Here is a 20,122-nt window from a genome sequence, read left to right on the forward strand (position 1 = left end):
GAAGTTGATGTATTTCCTCAGCGACCAGCACGGATCAGCTCCAGGCATGACGAAGCGGTTATCGTCCTCTTTTGGAAGGCCAAACAAAGTAGTTTCGCTTTCACAACGAAACACACAGCGCCTTCATGACATGGCGGTGGCGGCATCAACAAAACTACAGCGATAATAAAAGTTACGCCTTCTTTCTTTGCGTGAACATTTGGGCGGTGTTATGCAAATCTTCCCACATCCTGACGTAGACATGTGGGGGCGTGTTAGAACGAGCCGTTTTAGGTAGGCGTGGCTGACTCTTAACTTTTATAAAGAATATCTCTTTGGATTTGAGACTTTAGTCTTTGCAACTTTACAGATCTTCTTTATGCCCAAGAGCTTGTAACACTCCAAAGAGAAAGGAGAAATTGAAATCGCATCATATGACCCCTTTAAAGATCTGCGACTGCGTATGCTCTCAGACAAGGCTGCGTGCGAGAGAGACAGAGAGAGGTAAGGTAAGGTTGTACGGAAAGCCCTTATATGGACATATACGGCGCGTATTCTGCGAATTACTAGCCGCGGGCACGCGCTTCCCTAGTTTAGAATGATGCGGTTTCATCAATAAAACGAGGAACATATTTAAATGCTTGAGCACCTGTTGTGAATATGGAGGAAATTTAAGTGAGAACTTTTTACTTCTCACATACATACGCAAATTGTACGGGATGATTGTCCCACTAGAGATAATAAATGTTACATAAGGTAACATTGAATTCCAGGTTGGACTGAGTGTGTGCACTGTGTAGTAAGTGTAGTGTAGCCTACAGTAAGTCCCTTTGGACATAAAATGCATAGCACAAGGTGGAGAGTGTGGTGCGTGGTTGTGTGTGATCTTACTAAGTGTTTCTCAGGTACATGCAGGAAAAGTGAAAAATAGCACTTCTATAAAGACAAACAAATAGTACTGGAGTGTTACTAGCAACACTTTCTGCATTTGGACTGAGGTGGAGGTGACTGTTTGGGGGAAAATGAGAGTTATGTTTTATAGGAGGCAAAGGAGGAGAGGACTGTGTGAAGGGTGGGGATTCTTTTTTCGGGTGGTGTCGGAGAACTTTGCAAAAACCACAGTACTGTTTTGATAAAGAACCTAAAGTACGTGGGAGTCTGGGAAATTGGAAGATAAATAGAGAAGGAGGGAGAGACAGAGAGTTTAAGGAAGACTGCTGGGAGGAGAGAGTGAATATAACCACCCACCTAAGCTGCTGTTGTGACTGGTGGTCAAAAAGCAGACACTTCCAGACACTCTCAGAAATAAGGAGTGACAAAAGTGAAAGAGAGTGTGTAGGAGATCCCAGGACGAAGGGAGAGTTTGACTCAAACACAGCACAGAGTGACAGAACATTCTAAAGAACCAGGATACACAGCAGGGATAGGTACAGCTTCAGGACCAGACGAGTGAATGGATACCTTATGCAGTCTAAGTGGACTTGACCCTCTATGGGTGAGCAAACTTCTTATGTGACCTTAAATCTTGAATATTTTTCAAGATTTTTTCACACACACATATATATATATATATATATATATACATATTTACATTTAGTCATTTAGCAGACGCTTTTATCCAAAACGACTTACAAATGAGGACAATACATATATATATTTATGTATATAGCATTCAATTTATATTGTATATGTCACATTTACACATGTAAGAAATTGTTATTTTTATAAATGATATTCATATTGAAAGTTCTTTGGAAACATTATATGATGCCAAGAACCTGAGAACCAGGATATATGTGTTTTTTGCAGTACTTGCATTTTATGACTTTTCAGTTAGAATTGGAATATTTAATGAATGTGGCACATTAAATTAAGAAGATGCACTGTGGTCAAAGTTTAGAATGTGATTTACTTTACATGACATTTAATATTTTAAACAAGCTAGCAGATGTCAATTTAATACACTGATTTCACAAGCTTATTCAGTTGTAATTTCTGGCAGATCTGTTCCTACAGTTATACTGATTTAGTCCAATCTCAAAACTTAATTGAATCTCAGTTGCTTCTTCTCACCCAGTAATAGAAAGAGACAAGAAAAGGTCAGTGATGAGCTTGGCCAAGATAAACAATACCTAGCAAAAATTGACCAACATGGTAAACAAAGCATGAGATGTTCAAAATTATTACCTCATTTTAAATGTTCTGGAACATTCAGATCATATCTGGTTTCTGTGTGGACAGGGTTTGGATCAAGAAAATGTTGATTCAATAAAAGAATGAAGACTGTCAATTATCATATAACTCGATGAAACGTTAAGCACACCCTTTCCTTCATCTCTAGGACTGGAACCAGACATGGTACACGCATAACCCTGAACTAAGCAACTGCTTCCAGAACACAGTCCTGGTGTGGGCTCCGTGCATCTACCTGTGGGTTCTCTCTCCGTTCTACTGCCTTCATCTGTACTGCCATGGCAGAGATCGGCTGCCCCTCTCTTCACTTTGCAGTGCCAAACTGGTAAGAAAGACCGCTAAGACCTGTTAATGTTATACAAGCCTGTCCGGGTCTCAAAAATACCAGCTTTGTGGGCTATAAAACTCAAACCAGAGTGTTAAAACAAAATTGAACGTGGTGGTCTGGATAGACCGAGGGGTCGAGTTCACACTTTAGTAGCCAAGGAAGACAGTAAAAGAGAGAGTGATGTGTGTAACCTCAGTTTGTGGTGTGAGTGCGGTTAGCACTCTAGTGAGCTGTGATGTCACTTTTCACTCTTCCGCTCTAAAATTCTTTTGTTTGAAATTCAGTTGTTCCTCCGTTTGTTCAGAGTCACACAGATTCCTATCCAGTCCTATCATAATGTAAATCGCACCTCTTCTCTACAGTCATTGACCACCGGAGCTCCCGGGAGAGTGACTCAGTTCTCACCCTGTTATGAATTGTATTTCTCTTTGCTCTTTTGCAGTTGTTGGGGTTCTTCTTGGCGTCCTTTGGTTTTGTGGAATTCTTCTACATCCTGTTGGAACGAAGACAGGAAATCCAGCAACACCTTGTCTTTTTGCTCAGTCCCATCATACGTAGTCTCACCGTGGTAATGTAACCCCTAGTTTTTATACTTATAAGAAATATGCACACAAGCAAAAGCCAGCGTAAAAAAGTTGTATAGAACTGTTTATTAAAGGGGTCATATGATGCTTTTTTAAAGATCATTATTTTGTGTATTTGGAGCTCCAATCTATTTTCATTGAATGAACGTAAGGAACAAAACAATTCTGGGTTTTGTTGCATAACTTGCTCTGATTTTTATCTTAGTATGGTAAAGATTGCAATTGGTGCCCAGGCTTAAGGTGTGGTTACATTTACTATTGGTCATCAAATTGGTGCAGGCAAAATCCATTCATTTCAATCTGAATAAAAATCCACACGATCAGGAATTTCGCATGAGGGTGAAAGATTTCCCCATACAGATTTGGCAGCGAGTTAAAGTTGGTCACCTACTTGGTTTGAAAGTGACTTAATCCTTTTTTATTTTATTTTTTACCCACAAAATTTGGCAAAAACTTTGCTAATGTCATGCACCTTTAAAACTGAATATGTTGTCCATCTTGCTGAAAAGACCAGTTTAGACCGAAATGAATCTCCATTGTAATCTAGACTGATTTACACTTTTGTATAGCAGGTTGATTGATCAGCATAGCCATGCAAATCTTAGCTAGTGAGACCAGTCAATTAGCGTGTTTTTCTTTTGAAGCTGATTGACCAAGGAAGTCTTGCTGGTGAAGCTAGTTAAAAAAAGGAGAGAATGTACACACATCCGACTTTAGACAAAATGTCAGACATTTCAACAAATTAAAGAGGCAGAACATTCTCTCGATCCAGAGGATCTTCATTAAGTAGAATTGTGGGAATTCTGCAGCAGTGTGGATCTTTACTTTGTGATAGTTATGAAGCCCAGTGGGGACACCAGCATCCCATATTAAGCCTTAAAGATGGATGCATGGGCCCACATACACAAATTGGAGATTTAAGCTTCACTCATTCCCCTCCTACAAGCCTTCCTTACCCATAATTCATTTCTCAACACACCTGCTTATGTCTGCAAAATAGCTCCTAAACCCTTACACAGCAGGAGCTGTTTTCATCTAATAGACTGTGACACTCTGAGGTGAACTAGGTTAGGGGCACACCTACACACTGCCTAATGAACACAATCTCATCATCGTTTTCTGTCCGCATGTTCCATTTGCATCCTGCAGAGACGGGCTCCAGACCAGACTCATGACCCATCTGTGGTCTCCTCAGACACCTAAGTCAACATTGGCTAATGCCAAAGAAAAAACACTTAAAGAGTTAAACAGTGTGATCTTGTCCTTAAAAACCCTCTTTCTTAAAAGATTGTGATCTTAATTGGTCAAAGAGTGAAATAAACCATTCTCATAGCTTGGTCAAGTTCTGGAATGTAGGTTTAAAACCTCAATAACCACTTTGGAGATTTTATTAAGTAGGGGCATAAATATTGCTTTTAAATTATGGAAATATTGCTTCGGTGCCTTGCCCAACCTCCTTTACCACCTGTGGGTATACTTGCGTAATATTTGGGATTATGTGATGAACAGTTTAGAAAACAACAACCACCACAATTCTACTGAGAAGGGGAATTTTCTAAGAGTGAATTTAAGCTGCAGGAAGCAGATCTGTCTCTGTCTTCTATCGCTCTTAACTCTCCAGTATAATTACAAGCTTTAGCTTCCTCCCACTGTCCAGAGGAGAAGTAATGGCTTATTCTCATAAGACGTAAGGTCTAAACACAACATCAACAACGCAGATGTTACATGAGGTTTACGTGTTCTGTTTCCAGGTAGCGCAAAAACCTCCGCAGGCGTGTTTTGTTAGGATGTGATTAAGAGTTCCTTTTAAAGGTTTCACCTCATTTATCTGAGGTTATATGGCTTTGGTTTGGTTTTGTGGAGGCGTCTTTGGGTCCAGTCCTGATCCTTCATCTGTACCGCACCAGGAGGCTGCTTTTTACGTAATCAAATTATGTTTTGCGCTACCTAGGAGATACGGCAAAAAATCAACATCACATCAAGCTTGGGATCAGTGAGAGCCACTGGTTGACAGTCCTGTTTTGAGAAATGGAGAATTTCAAATTGTTTTTGGATGAAGAAAAATCACAGTAATTAAGAGAAATGTGGGATCAACAGAGGCCACACGTAACGTGTTGTTTTATTAGAGGAGGCAGCTGTGGTTGTAGACAGGGAAATCCCATTATAACCTCGACAAAACTGCTGGAACAAAAACAAAACAAATTTAATGATGAATTAGTCTTCAGGTCAAGAAAGCATAGTATAATTTTAAAAGTAAAGTCCGTATCCACTAAAATTCAGTTCTCAGATGCTCTATGTTTTATCCATATACTTTGTTGCAAAAGCTGTTTACTGACTGAAATAACCTGTATGCAACCTGCATGTATACAATCATTTTTCATAGCTTTTTTCTTGGTTGGGTGTTCATTTGACAGGATGAAATTTTGCTTGCTGTTCTTCCTTCTCTAAAGGTCATGGCCTCAATAGTTGTAATTTAAGTCTATTAAATGTAATTAAATCTATTCAAAGTCGTTCACAGTGAGTTAAAGGTGAAATATGTAATTTCAAAAAGGATGAAGTAATGAAGTTTCCCAGTTTTCCATTGGTCGGCCAAACAGACAGTCCCACCCCCAACTCACACCACTGACCACTCAAACAGAACCACAGTGTTTACACTTTCTGGGGGCGGAGCCTACAAATGAATTAAGCCGAGATAGGAGAAAGTATTTTAGCACTGAAAAAAATTACACGCTTCACCTTTAAAGAAAACTTGCATCATTCAGTAGATACTCATCAGGAAGAGGGCATTCTGTATTTAAGCTCCTGTTTAAAGTTATTTATCACTTGTTTTGTACAGACTGTAATTTTAGCAGATGAGAACAATGTTATTAACAGCTGTGTGTTTGACAGGCGTTAGCCGTGTGCGTGATTCATTGGGAGAGAGTGCGAGGATGCCGTTCCTCTGTTTTCCTGTTCTTCTTCTGGCTGTTGGGCGTGGTCTGTTCCCTTATTCCACTTCATGCAAAGGTCCAGCTGGCTTTGGATCAGGTGAGAGAAATGACAATTGACACAGACCCCAAATCTGGGAAATATCAGTTTCATGGTACATTCACAAAACCCTGGACTAACCCTCCTCCACATTTGGATGTATTAAACAAAACACAGGTGCACGCATGAAAACATCCTCATACTCAAACATACAGACAAACACAGATGCATACATGGTCATACAGTAGATACATATCCACACATGCACAAGCAAATGCATCGCAGCACACTCTCCCAAACACACAGCAGCTCAGCATTCCAGCAGTTTCTACTTTTAGCACTGTTGATTTTCCCCAGGTTTGGACTTGGTTTGTCACATTCATATCATAAGTTCAGGTGAAGTCCAAGTAGGTGTTAGTTTGAAACATATGTCAGAAAGTGTTTAAATCTGACTTTTGCCCATACTTGATCTTACAGTGTGTGGAAGTATTTTTCTTTAAGACAAAATTCTAATTTTTTGATCACCTTCACTCGATGTAAATCACTTGGGTTAAGTTAATTATTTTATTTAACCAAATAATTAAAATCTAATGCTTTAAATATTTCAAAGTTATAAACATTTTTATGTGCCATGTCAATAACCAGTCCATAGTACATTTCTAAGCAATTTTATATGCCACACAGTCCTTTTCAGCCCAAGGACAAAAACACAGCTAACAAGAAAACAGGTTTACCAGTTTTAGAAATGAGATTAGGCAGTTCTGACCTATGTCATGCAAAAATGGGTCAAACATAAAGACAGATAAGCATATTTCACTGGCATGCTGACTTTATGCTTGAATAAGAGTAGGAAGAGATTTTGACTGACCTACATTGTGACCACCGAAACCACTCTGACCTTGTTTTTTATTTTGTGGTGTGGTTAAGAATAAAGCCTCTATCTTGGCAAGGGTCTCCACGGCCAAACGGATGTTTACTACAGATTTGTCTCAACATGGCTTGCGCTCCAATAGTGAAGCCAGGATGCTATATCCAGGACACCAGAAAGACAAACTTAGAATCTACTATATGTATAGAAATGCATGAGCAGCATATGAACAGCACATGTGAAGCGTTTGTAAATATAGCTACTTTTGGCTCATCACCAGCAAATAGTGGCCGGAGGCTTGAACAGCAGCAATCTATGAGTTTCCAGATTGTAGCGTGACTTGAGGCCTTTTATGGCTCTTTTCATACGTAATTCATTTATATAAAGCAGGCCATTAAAGAGTTTGGTTTTCACCATGATTTGCCTTAACTGTTCAAAATAAGCTTTACTATGTTGTTAATGCTCTTGCACACCCATGTCTTCTGACATTAGGCAAAGTAAGAAGGGGCTCTGCACTGCACGATTTCTTACAGAATAAACAACAGATCATATTTTTTACATTAATCCTTAGTTTGGGACATGACATCACTCCACCAATTAGCTCTTCTATGTAGTCAGGGAGTTCTCGCATGACATTTTGATCGACATTTTGAAATGTCCTCCGTAAACAAGCCCTTCAAGGTTCATTAGGAGATGTAGTTTTGGGCTGGATAATCACCAACAAGGTGTGTTCCAGAGAGTTCCATAAGAACAGAATGTTTAGCTTGTAAACAGCGTGTTGGGAAGTCTGCGGATCAGAACTGGAATAACATCACAGTACATTATGGGAAATCCCTGGTTGTGGTACTCGTTTAAAATGGAAAGTCTGCCTTCGCTCTCTTTTTCTGTAATCTGTATGTGATTTGCTGATTTTGGTGTCTCTGCTTTTCAGGGTCTCTCTCCGGATATTGTGCGGTATTTGGCCTTTTTCTCGTACTTTGCCTTGCAGTTGGCGCAACTCTTCCTCAGCAGTTTTGCAGACCAGGCACCCTCAGGCAAAGCCGTCCTCAAGGTACGAACGGAGCAAACTCTTCATTAGCTAAAATAATCCATCACAAATAATCCTGTGGTGAATTTCTGTTGTTTACTAGTGTCCTTGTGTAATATAGAACCCAACCCCGCCATTTTGAAGTGAATTATGGTAATGGTGGTAGGATACTCAACTACTGTCTCCCACAAGTATGCAGCACTTAGATATTAGCTATTGGATAAAAAATATGTTTTTCGGCAGTCAGCTTGACTCATCAACATGGACACTCTGTGGTCCTCCTTCCTGGATAATGATATATCCTTTTTTTAAACTAAATTCTTGACTCATTCTGCCCACTGTTTGGTTGTTATGTGTGCAAGTTAGACACAGAGCAGAGCAACACAGAACGTAATCTCCAGACATCTCGTGAAATAGTGGTCCATCTGACTGTTCTCCTCCAGAGAAAAACAAGGAAACAAGCTCAGAGAGGAATTAGTGTAGTTTTAGAAATGAGATTAGGCAGTTCTGACCTATGTCATGCAAAAATGGGTCAAACATAAAGACAGATAAGCATATTTCTCACTGGCATGCTGACTTTATGCTTGAATAAGAGTGGGAAGACATTTTGACTGACCTAGATTATGACCACCGAAACCACTCTGGCCTTGTTTTTTATTTTGTGGTGTGGTTAAGAATAAAGCCTCTATCTTGGCAAGGGTCTCCACGGCCAAACGGATGTTTACTACAGATTTGTCTCAACATGGCTTGCGCTCCAATAGTGAAGCCAGGATGCTATATCCAGGACACCAGAAAGACAAACTTAGAATCTACTATATGTATAGAAATGCATGAGCAGCATATGAACAGCACATGTGAAGCGTTTGTAAATATAGCTACTTTTGGCTCATCACCAGCAAATAGTGGCCGGAGGCTTGAACAGCAGCAATCTATGAGTTTCCAGATTGTAGTGTGACTTGAGGCCTTTTATGGCTCTTTTCATACGTAATTCATTTATATAAAGCAGGCCATTAAAGAGTTTGGTTTTCACCATGATTTGCCTTAACTGTTCAAAATAAGCTTTACTATGTTGTTAATGCTCTTGCACACCCATGTCTTCTGACATTAGGCAAAGTAAGAAGGGGCTCTGCACTGCACGATTTCTTACAGAATAAACAACAGATCATATTTTTTACATTAATCCTTAGTTTGGGACATGACATCACTCCACCAATTAGCTCTTCTATGTAGTCAGGGAGTTCTCGCATGACATTTTGATCGACATTTTGAAATGTCCTCCGTAAACAAGCCCTTCAAGGTTCATTAGGAGATGTAGTTTTGGGCTGGATAATCACCAACAAGGTGTGTTCCAGAGAGTTCCATAAGAACAGAATGTTCAGCATGTAAACAACGTGTTGAGAAGTCTGCGGATTGGGACTGGAATAACATCACAGTAGCATTATGGGAAATCCTTGGTTGTGGTACTCATTTAAAATGGAAAGTCTGCCTGCGCTCTCTTTTTCTGCCATCTGTATGTGATTGTTGATTCTGGTGTCTCTGCTTTTCAGGGTCTTTCTCCAGATATTGTGCGGTATTTGGCCTTTTTCTCGTACTTCGCCCTGCAATTGGCGCAACTCTTCCTCAGCTGTTTTGCAGACCGGGCACCCTCAGGCAAAGCCGCCCTCAAGGTACGAATGGGACAAACTCTTCATCAGCTAAAATAATCCCTCACAAACAATCCTGTGGCGAATTGCTGTTGTTTACTAGTGTTCTTATGTAATGTAGAACACAACCCCTCCATTTTGAAGTGAATTATGGTAATGGTGGTAGCAACTTTTGTCTCCCGCAAGTATGTAGCACTTAGATATTAGCTATTGGATAAAAAATATGTTTTTCAGCAGTCAGCTTGACTCATCAACATGGACACTCTGTGGTCCTCCTTCCCGGATAATGATATATCCTTTTTTTAAACTAAATTCTTGACTCATTCTGCCCACTGTTTGGTTGTTATGTGTGCAAGTTAGACACAGAGCAGAGCAACACAGAACGTAATCTCCAGACATCTCGTGAAATAGTGGTCCATCTGACTGTTCTCCTCCAGAGAAAAACAAGGAAACAAGCTCAGAGAGGAATTAGTGGGTTTATGATGAGGTTCTAGCCACAGACGTCGGTGCCACACCCCTTGATCCCCTCCTGGCCCAGTCACTTCCTGTGTAGGGTTACTCACAGCATCCTGAAGAGTGAGACCTCCGGTGAGGAGGTGGGAGAGAGAGTGAGTATTTGGGTGGATGGTTGTACAGGCAAGGGGGCACCACTGAGGTCAGCAGTGGGTGGAAGTGTGTTACTGTGGCACATGCACACACACACACAAAGATAGAGGTCTACCACTCTTACTCACAGGCACTTTCACACTGTTTCTCTGTTTAGTTCAATGTTGCCAAATATGATTTCTAACCACTGCTTTCTCCATCCAAGAAAGCAAAACTGTGAAACTCTTCTTTCTAAAACTGACTGTTGACAGTTTTACACCTCGTTATTATTGTGTATAATGTTATAACTGTTTTCAACAATCCTTGTTATAGTTGATGATATAATTGTATCTCTATCATATTTTAATTAACATGTTTGATTTGGTTATTCCAACGAAGACACTGCTAGGCATCAGTATTGGACAATACATTTTAATGTTAATGGTACCGGGGCAATAAGTAAAGTGGGCAAATATATTTAAGTCAATGAATTATAGCCAAATGACTATGGGATGATGGGACCCAGTGGTATTTCAAGTTTGCTTATGGTTAAACCCCAAAAATAAAATGTTTACTCAGAGTTTGTAAGCACATAGACATTTTATTTCATATTTACTTAAACACATATCCCACATTCTGTAGTTTTTGGACATATAGTGTATTTGTAGCGAACTTGTTCTTGTTCTTTTCTCAGAATGCATGTCCTGTTCAAGATGCATCATTCTTGTCCAAGATCCTCTTCTGGTGGTTCAGCGGGTAAGGAAATAAAAATGATTTTGAATAGCATTTCTCATTTCTAACTCTTTTAAATACTTGTTGGTCCAGTGAAAGTAATGCATTTAGTTTGTGTTGTGTGTGCTTCCAGGTTAGTTTTTAAGGGATACCGTTCTCCTCTGCAAGCAGAAGATCTGTGGAGTCTGAGGGAAGAGGATACATCTGAGAAGATAATATCTGACCTGGAAGAAGAATGGACAGCGGAGCGCACCAAGTTACAGCAGTAAGTTCCATCGAAATAACAGACAAGTTTTTCCCACACGTGACATTTTGAAGCACATGTACATTTATATTGTTTCTTGATGTTGCTGTGGATCCTCATGTTGCTTTGATCAATGCAATCACATTTCCATCTGAAAGATGCCCACAAAAGAAACAGACCTAAAATAAGTCAAAAGGAGCACTACTGCGTACATGGCCGAGACAGGAGGATTGTGTCAATTGGTTGGCTTGTTAACACTTTTCTGTTTTGAACATACAGTGTTTTCAAGTCATCTGAAATCCTCTTTTAAGGCCTCGCATGTAAGAGGTCCCATGCATTTTACAATTCGTGGAAACTTGCGCTGTGGCACAGGATGTTTTTATGTCATTCTGTTTTCAATTAGAACTTACAAAGAAGGATTAAAAAGCTTAACAACTGCATTTAGGCTTTAGCACCAATTTCTTATGCACATGTCCGTTTGCCTCTTCTCCATCTACAGGCAGGAGAACCACCTAAGCACCAGTATTGCCTTGGGATCTCGACTACCAGAGCAGGCCCAGTTTCTCAGGAAGATTCAGAAAGAGCAGAGTTGGGGATTCTGTCTCTTACGGACACTTGCGCGTAGCTTCGGACACTACTTCCTAAACGGGACGCTGTGCCTCATGGTCCATGATGCCTTCATGTTTTCAGTTCCACAGGTTCTAAGGTGAAAAAGACAAAGCAGATTTAATGAGTCATCTTGGCCCAGTCCTTAGTTTAAGTTAATAAACTTTGAGCTTTTGGTATATCTAGGATAAGTTAGGATTTGGGTTAGTGTTTATGAGAAATTCTGCCTTCAAATAAACACAGATGGCCCCTCTGTGCTTTTAAAGACAGCTTTCTAGGTTATCCAAATATTTTTAGAAGAGACAACTTACGGTTCACAATATCTTGGGATGAAAACAGGAAGTGGCGGTGTGCGGCAGGTGCTTGAGTCAGAGACGCCATGCCAGCCAGACAGAGATCATGCTGTTTATGCCCACAGAGAAGCAATTATGGCTTCAAGTCTGAAAGCTTGAGAGAGCGAGAGATGACCACAGCATTCTGTCCGCCGTAGACGTGTTAGCTTCGGGGAGGGTAGAGGAACACTGTCGGGGTTGTGGTTACTATAGGAAAGCAGCCAGCTAAATGGGAGGTTCAGTCAGCTCCCTGCAAGCTATAGCTGGGAGATCCAAACTGTAGCAAGTACATGTATTGTACTGGGATCCACTGTCAAAAAAGGTGGACTTTGATGGGAACTGTGGAAACATTCAAGGTCTTCTGCCCTCAGAGTAACCAACGTGGATTTTGTAGCATTTGGTTAGCATTCAGAAAAACTTTTTTCCAGTTGAACATGCTACCTCTTGTTAGGCTCAACAAATCGACCATTCTTCATTTTCAAAACATTTTCAAAGAAAGCTGTGGGTTTAAGCGCTACTGTAAACCTTAATGGTTGGATGTGGTCTGCTACAGAGGAATCTAGCCAAATGCTTAGCTGCATCAGAAATCAGCTAATTTCTTCGTACTTTATAGTGCCTTCATTCAAACGCCTTTCTTTCTCTTTTTATTTAAGTCTGTTGTTAGGCTTTATGAAGGACGAGGACGCTCCGCTGTGGAAGGGCTATTTCTACGCCTCTCTTATGTTCCTCCTGTCCTGCCTTCAGTCTGTCTTCAACCACCAGTACACATACACCTGCTTTACTGTGGGCATGAGGGTTAAAACAGCTGTCATGGGTCTGGTCTACAGAAAGGTGGGAAATCTAACCAGCACAAAAGCCTTGTTAGAACGTATGATTCTGTGATTGGTCCTTAATTTTTAAGTAAAGGGAGTATGTGCAGAAATATATATATTTAAGATTAATTTACCAACATTTTATGGACCATGCCATGTAATTTCGTAGACTCATCTTGTGGTTGAACTACTGAACGTCCTGATAATGCAATGTTGTGTTGAATTTGTTCGTTCAACTAAATTCCTGTCATTACAGTTCAGCTTGACCAATTCAAGTCAATTCAAATGCACTTATGAAAGGGAGTCAGTCCAATTTTTTAATCACTCCTTTTCTCTTCTTTTGTGTCTGCATCTTGTTTTTCCTCAGTCTCTTGTCGTGAACAGCGCATCACGCAGAACATGCACAGTAGGGGAGATCGTCAATCTGGTCTCTGCTGATACCCAGAAGCTGATGGATTTTGTGGTGTATTTCAATGCGGTGTGGTTAGCACCCATTGAGGTCACACTCTGTCTCTTCTTTCTTTGGCAGGTGAGGGTGCATATGTTTGCTTATTTTCATTCTACTCCAGTAAACTGTCTCCATTCTAGGAATATGAGTAAAATCTGAATTTCTTTCTAAGCATTTGGGGATATTGGTTGAATAGCTGTTTTATCTTTCCAAGACAAATAAAAGAGACATGTCTTATTTGACTTATTTCAGCAATTAGGACCATCTGCTCTAGCAGGCATTGCTACTGTGATCTTCATTTTCCCTCTGAATGGATTTATTGCAAGGCAGAGAAGCAAGCTCCAGGTACTTTAATGTTGTAACTCAGGATTCATGTGTTGTCACTCATCTGCTCTTTGAGGCCTGGACTCCTTAGAGGGGCCACGGAATGGAAAATCAAAATGTTCTTGATACATGTATTTACAGATATATAAGAGGTTACTCTACAATAAAACATAGTGCAAGTTCTATACCTGAAAGTTGTTTTCTAAATATGTTGCATTGCAAGCTATGGTAGTGCCATGTATTTTAGTTCTTGGAGGCAAGTACATTTATTTATGACATCTGAATTATATCTGAATGAGATTCTCATTAAAGGAGATAAAAATGTGTTCCTTGTTTATCACACCCACTAAAATTCTCTCTGAGACATGAGACCATAGAGGAGCGCTATGAATGAGTGCTAAAGTAAGTCAGCGTGAAGGGTCCACAGCTGGTTTAGATAGTGAAGTGAGCAGAGCGTGGGTGAATGGGTTGGATTCAAGCTTAGCTTGCTCCTTTGAAGTTCCCCATGCTTCCTCCAAAGCAAAGTAACCACAATGCTTGCAAACGGCAATAAAGCTTACATTTTCTTTTCAGAAAACAACAGACATTTGGCATGCCACTAATTGAGGCAATCTCTCAGCTCATAGCTATTGTGTTCTAGAATCTCTTAACATGCAGTTAGGAATTTATTGCCTTCTTCAGTATCAATCATTCTGGTGTGAGATCATCCTGCTGAAAACCCAAATTGATGTGATGCTGGTCTAATTGGTGGACCAGTATACCCATCCTGTTCATCAACAAATCATAGCTGGTTAAGATGGTTAATGGTAATGGTGGTTGACCATGAAAGTTTTTCTGGTTCAGTTAGTCAAAAAGGCTTTGTAGGAACATCAGAAGACCAGTATCCAAAACAAAACATTTGCTGGTAACCAGCTATGCAGCTTTTTTTCAGCTGGGTAGCCAGACTTCAAATATGTATTTAGTGGTTTCGTGACAAAACTTGTGATGTTTAATGACAGTTTCCTCTTTTCTGGTCATTCCACAGGAGATACAAATGAAGTACATGGATGGACGGGTCAAGTTAATGAATGAGATTCTGAATGGTATCAAGATCTTGAAGTTCTACGCTTGGGAAAAAGCTTTTCTGGAGCAGGTCCTGGGATACAGAGAGAAGGAGCTAAAAACTCTGAAGAAATCACAGATCTTATACTCTGTGTCTCTTGCCTCCTTCAACTCCTCATCCTTCCTGGTGAGAAAAAAAAACATGATTCTTAAGTAATGCTTCAGGCCACACTTTTGGGAAAGAACTAAACCTAAGTTTACATTATATAGAAGTAATGATTGTAAACATATATTACCTAAGTCAGGATGTGATATTGTTTTTTTGACTGCAATTTCCATTCTTTGCCAGATTGCTTTTGCCATGTTTGGTGTCTATGTGCTCATTGATGATAAGAATGTTCTGGATGCTCAGAAAATCTTTGTATCAATGGCTCTCATCAACATACTAAAAACTCCCTTAAGCCAACTTCCTTTTGCCATGAGCACAACCATGCAGGTGAGAATGCATTAACTCTAATATTCTGCCCTGATTATTTAAAGAGCAGGTCATATGGGTTTTCGAAAAATATATTTTTTGCAGTTTGTAACATAGCTATCCTTCAATGTAAACAGTCTGCAAAGTTGTTAATCAAAAAAGTGCATGATAAATAAAGATATTGTCTCTCAAAAGAAAGTCGACTCTGAACCACCTTAACGAGATTTTCTAATCTTCTGCCTGTTACCTATATACATCACAAGCTAACACATTTGCATAATCCCGCCAGTCAGCGAAATACGAACACTCTGACCTTCCCACAAACACCTCCGCTAGTTAGTGTACATCATGTTGAGAAGACGCTGTGTTCTGCGCTGTGAAAACAAGTTTGTTTTGTTTTCATTGCCGAAAGATGATTATGTGAAGAATCAGTGGTTAAAATCATTTTTTTTCCACGATACCACAGCAATACAATTCAAACCTTTTGTTGTGTGCTCGTCATTTTGCAGAGGACTGCTTCTGTAATCTTGGTGAGTGCAATGCGGGATTTGCTAAACGCTTGTCAATAATAACAATGAATGCAATAAAATTGCTGTCACATCACGTAAAGTACCACATACAAAGTTTAAATTTAGCACTGAGAAACGTCCTGGTTAAGTCGCGCTTGCGATGGCGTTTCCGGTTCAGCGACTGCATCGGTATCATCCTTTTTTGTAAACTTATAGCATCTTTGTTTACAAGTAACCCACTGGAGCAAAAAATTAATTATGCTAATGGACATTTTGTTTCCGAATACGGAAAGACCAGTCACAACAGACTTGGTCAGCTGACCAATCAGAGCTGAGTAGGTTTATGGAAGGGAGGGGTTTACAGACCTTAAGCTCAGAACTGCTTCAAACGAATAGTTTCGAAATAATTGAAAAATGATTCTAATACTACAATGTTTTCTAACCTTAGATGCATTTAAACCTGTTGTAGGGGACTCCAACACAATATTAGGACACCATATGTACCAGTTGACCTGCACCATAAAATACCATATTATCTGCTCTTTAATGATGGTGTCTGTATTCAGTTATTTCTTACTGATCTTTTAATTAAATGTACAAATTATTCTTGTGTTGCAGGCTCTTGTCTCTTTAAAGCGTCTGGGGAAATTTCTTTGTCAAGATGAACTCAAACCAGACAATGTGACAAGGGAATCCTTTAAATCCGGTGAGAGATCACTTGTTGACAAACATTATTGTGCAATAGTTTAGTAAGGCTAAAAACTTTGTGAGTTTTCTGTGAGACTTTTCCTCTGCCCCTCACTTCCGTCTAATATGAGTGAGAGCGAGATTAACAACAGTTTGATAATAGCCTCTAAATTTCACAGTTAGATGGCAGTGATGTCTCATTTCCTCTCACTGGCACAAACAATTAGAGATCTCTGAAAACTCACTGGATCACCTGCATGTGAATGCAGTGTAGCCTACTACATAAAATATTATTTTATTTTATTTGTGTATTTATTTATTTAATTTTACTGTGAGACTTTCCCTCTGCCCCTCACTTCCGTCTAATATGAGTGAGAGCGAGATTAACAACAGTTTTTTTTATAATAGCCTCTAAATTTCACAGTTAGATGGCAGTGATGTCTCATTTCCTCTCACTGGCACAAACAATTAGAGATCTCTGAAAACTCACTGGATCACCTGCATGTGAATGCAGTGTAGCCTACTACATAAAATATTTTTTTTGTATATTATGTTTGTATTTATTTATTTATTTACTTGTAGATCAGCATAGACCTTGCACAAAAACAACAGTCCATTCAAAAACAATTAGCCTTGTGAGAAAACGAACACCGCTACAATATGTTGGTTTAAAAAAATGATAGGAGAGATATTAAAGTACCACCGGTATGTTGCCATGAACAACGCTCAAACATACAGATTAGCAGCCATTATACAAAGACATTTGCTTGGGGGATGAGGGTGGGCGCCATTCATCAAAGCTGTTCAAGATAGTTTGTGAAAACTGTTATTGTGAAGATAAAGCTTATTAGAGTGTGTAATTACAGTGAGTCTATAATTTCACAAGCTGCAGAAGAAATCTAGTTTCTCAGAGGCAATCTCTGTAATTTCAACTGCACTTTTCTCCAGAACAATTTGTGTTTGTGTAGATAGTCTGCCTTCATAAATTGCATGTTATGGTAAGTGATTAAGGCATGATATTACATGATTTAGTTTTACTCTTTCATTGTTCCTCTTTACTTGTCAGATGTGGATGGTGTAGTGTTTGAGAATGGAACCTTCAGCTGGTCTAAGGATGGCCCCGCATGTCTAAAAAGGTATTATTATCCAGAAGGTTTCCACAAGGCTCCTGAATGCACAATCAGGCAATAAGTGTCCAAGTTTAAGCAACTTCCCCCTCACTTACTCTGTGTTTTGGAGCAGGATCAGTGTTAGAGTTCCCTGTGGTTCACTGGTTGCTGTTGTCGGCCATGTTGGCAGTGGGAAATCCTCGTTGCTTTCTGCCATACTTGGGGAGACTGAAAAAAGAAGCGGGGCCGTCTCAGTCAAGGTACTTAAACTAATCAACCATAACTCTTATTGTATATACTTTATGAAATATAATTTTGAATGGCATGTTATGATTATACACAAAGTGACCACAATGACAGCCCTGCCTTTCAAAGTAGAATCATATATTGCAATTATAAAAATACATGAGGTACAATGGTCTGAGACCACACTGAAAATCAAATTTAAATCTGGAAATAAACAAAACGTTTTAGCAATTTGAAAATGTTAATACAAAGAGACAATACGGAGTAAAAAATTAATAAGATTATTTAATATTCTGTACTATTTCAAGGCCACTAATCAAATTTCAAAGCGCAAAATAGTTCATCCTTACTGTTGGTTGTCTTCTTAGCATTTCTTTGCTCCTGTCAATATAGGGCTCAATTGCCTACGTTCCCCAGCAAGCTTGGATCCAAAATGCCAGTCTGCAGGACAATATTCTGTTTGGACGGGAAAAAAAGGAAAGCTGGTATCAGCGGGTGCTGGAAGCCTGTGCCCTGCTGCCAGATCTGGACAATCTGCCTGCAGGAGACGCCACTGAGATTGGAGAGAAGGTGAGACCCTCGTACTTTACCCAAAGTAGAGGACTGAGCTTGTATGAGCTAAAGTTCCATGATTCAAATTGATTAAATAGGATCAATAAGTATCCATGAGACCAATCACGAATGATCATAGATCTGTATATGAATCTTGATATACAGCTAGATAAAAATAGTTTCTGCATTGTCTTTTGACAGGGTTTAAATTTGTCTGGAGGACAGAAACAGAGGGTGAGCCTGGCTCGTGCTGTTTGCAGGAAAGCTGACATGTACCTACTTGATGACCCCCTGTCTGCAGTGGATGCACATGTTGGTCAACACATCTTCAACAAAGTCATTGGACCCAAGGGCATACTGAGAGACAAGGTGACTATCACTGTAGTGTTTACCCTACAGATGAAGTGGGGGGTAATTTTCTTGCTTCTCAGCATTTCCAACATCTAACATTCAACATTTCTTTTTTAAGACACGGGTTTTAGTGACCCATGGAATGAGCTTCCTGCCTCAGGTGGATTTGATTCTGGTTCTAGTGGATGGGGAGATCAGTGAGCGAGGCTCCTATCAAGAACTTCTGAACCGGAATGGTGCTTTTGCCGATTTCATCCACACCTTTGCAAGCTCTGAAAGGAAAGAGTGCTTTTCAGAGGCCTCCCAGAGAGGTAATATTACTGTGGTGTGTGTCAAATCCAATTGTTGCCTTAATGTGAAAAAACTTAGTATGGTTTGAATATTATTGATCATTTTATGTTTAATCCATACACTTGCAGGCTCCAGAAGACTGTCCGTAAGATTGAGTGTTACTGAATACATGCCATTTTCCAGGGATCTGTCCCAAGAGCAGCTTATTAGGTATGGGATTTTAAATTTGTTTATACAATGCTACTAAATATGACTTTAAATGGCACAGAAAACAGGAACTGACACTGATACTGTGGTGCAGAATGACTGCAGTTAAAGCTGGGTGACTAATAAGAGTGTTGCAGTGATCCCTATTTTTGTAGGCCAACCCAAAAGTGTATAATTGATAACAAAACGTTTATGAAGCTGACACCTAAATACAATCAACAGAAGTCATGCTCGCATGACTGTAACGTCACCACCACTAAGCTTACGACAACTCTTTCCATTTTTATTTAAAATTGGTTTATTAAAAATTTCAAGTAGGATAGTTTGAGTTAGAATTTTGCAAGAACATGAGTATAAACATGATGAGGTTATAAAAGCAGACTAGTGAGTAGATGAGTTGTCCTGTTTGGCATGATGATGTTTAAGGTCCATGACAACCTCAGTAGTCCCATTTAGCCACTTGTTAGCAACCGCATTTTTCAGGAAATAAAAGGTCAACAAAAAGATCAAGATCAAGAAAAAGAAAATCACTGATGTATTTTATGACATAAAATAAAACCTGAAAATATCTGGAGCCATTTTTAACCACAGACCTTTTTCAGGGGAAAAAATAAAAAATAATAAAATATATATCGGATTTGGATCGTCTCTCTCTGACCGATACCCGATCCGAGAAAAATGGAGCTATCGGAGCCGATACCCGATATGAATATCGGATCGGCGCATCCCTAGTTAATAGAGTGGGATATTGCAGTTTAGGTTTATCTTTATCTTATCTTATTTACAAACGATTTGAACTTATTTCGGTTTATTTATTATTTATTTTTTGGTTTTTATTTGTTTTCATAGCAATATCTGGCAACACTGCCAGAACTTAAACTGATAGTAATCAAAAGAGCCCACAGACATGTTAGTGCTGACAGGATGCCACAAAAAACAAACAAACCAACAAAAACAACACACACACATCATGATACTATCT

General features: G+C 39.5%; 1 protein-coding gene across 1 annotated transcript in view; it reads left to right on the top strand.

The window, feature by feature from the left end:
- Positions 1 to 1,323: 1,323 nt before the first annotated feature.
- LOC107660054 (multidrug resistance-associated protein 1-like) overlaps positions 1,324 to 20,122 on the top strand; it is a 25,935-nt gene continuing 7,136 nt past the window's right edge. Inside the window, exons 1-20 of the mRNA XM_016449232.1 lie at positions 1,324 to 1,474; positions 2,321 to 2,497; positions 2,943 to 3,068; positions 5,974 to 6,111; positions 9,494 to 9,613; positions 10,869 to 10,930; positions 11,040 to 11,171; positions 11,650 to 11,856; positions 12,742 to 12,919; positions 13,268 to 13,429; positions 13,601 to 13,693; positions 14,697 to 14,900; positions 15,063 to 15,209; positions 16,316 to 16,403; positions 17,451 to 17,520; positions 17,627 to 17,753; positions 18,133 to 18,309; positions 18,493 to 18,660; positions 18,761 to 18,953; positions 19,062 to 19,143. Coding sequence (XP_016304718.1) covers positions 1,433 to 1,474; positions 2,321 to 2,497; positions 2,943 to 3,068; positions 5,974 to 6,111; positions 9,494 to 9,613; positions 10,869 to 10,930; positions 11,040 to 11,171; positions 11,650 to 11,856; positions 12,742 to 12,919; positions 13,268 to 13,429; positions 13,601 to 13,693; positions 14,697 to 14,900; positions 15,063 to 15,209; positions 16,316 to 16,403; positions 17,451 to 17,520; positions 17,627 to 17,753; positions 18,133 to 18,309; positions 18,493 to 18,660; positions 18,761 to 18,953; positions 19,062 to 19,143 — 2,693 coding nt within the window. The 5' untranslated portion in view covers positions 1,324 to 1,432. The remainder of the gene's footprint in view (positions 1,475 to 2,320; positions 2,498 to 2,942; positions 3,069 to 5,973; positions 6,112 to 9,493; positions 9,614 to 10,868; positions 10,931 to 11,039; positions 11,172 to 11,649; positions 11,857 to 12,741; positions 12,920 to 13,267; positions 13,430 to 13,600; positions 13,694 to 14,696; positions 14,901 to 15,062; positions 15,210 to 16,315; positions 16,404 to 17,450; positions 17,521 to 17,626; positions 17,754 to 18,132; positions 18,310 to 18,492; positions 18,661 to 18,760; positions 18,954 to 19,061; positions 19,144 to 20,122) is intronic.

The sequence above is a fragment of the Sinocyclocheilus anshuiensis genome, unplaced genomic scaffold, assembly GCF_001515605.1.
Source record: "Sinocyclocheilus anshuiensis isolate Anshui unplaced genomic scaffold, SAMN03320099.WGS_v1.1 scaffold55, whole genome shotgun sequence".
In the NCBI taxonomy this organism is placed as follows: domain Eukaryota; kingdom Metazoa; phylum Chordata; class Actinopteri; order Cypriniformes; family Cyprinidae; genus Sinocyclocheilus; species Sinocyclocheilus anshuiensis.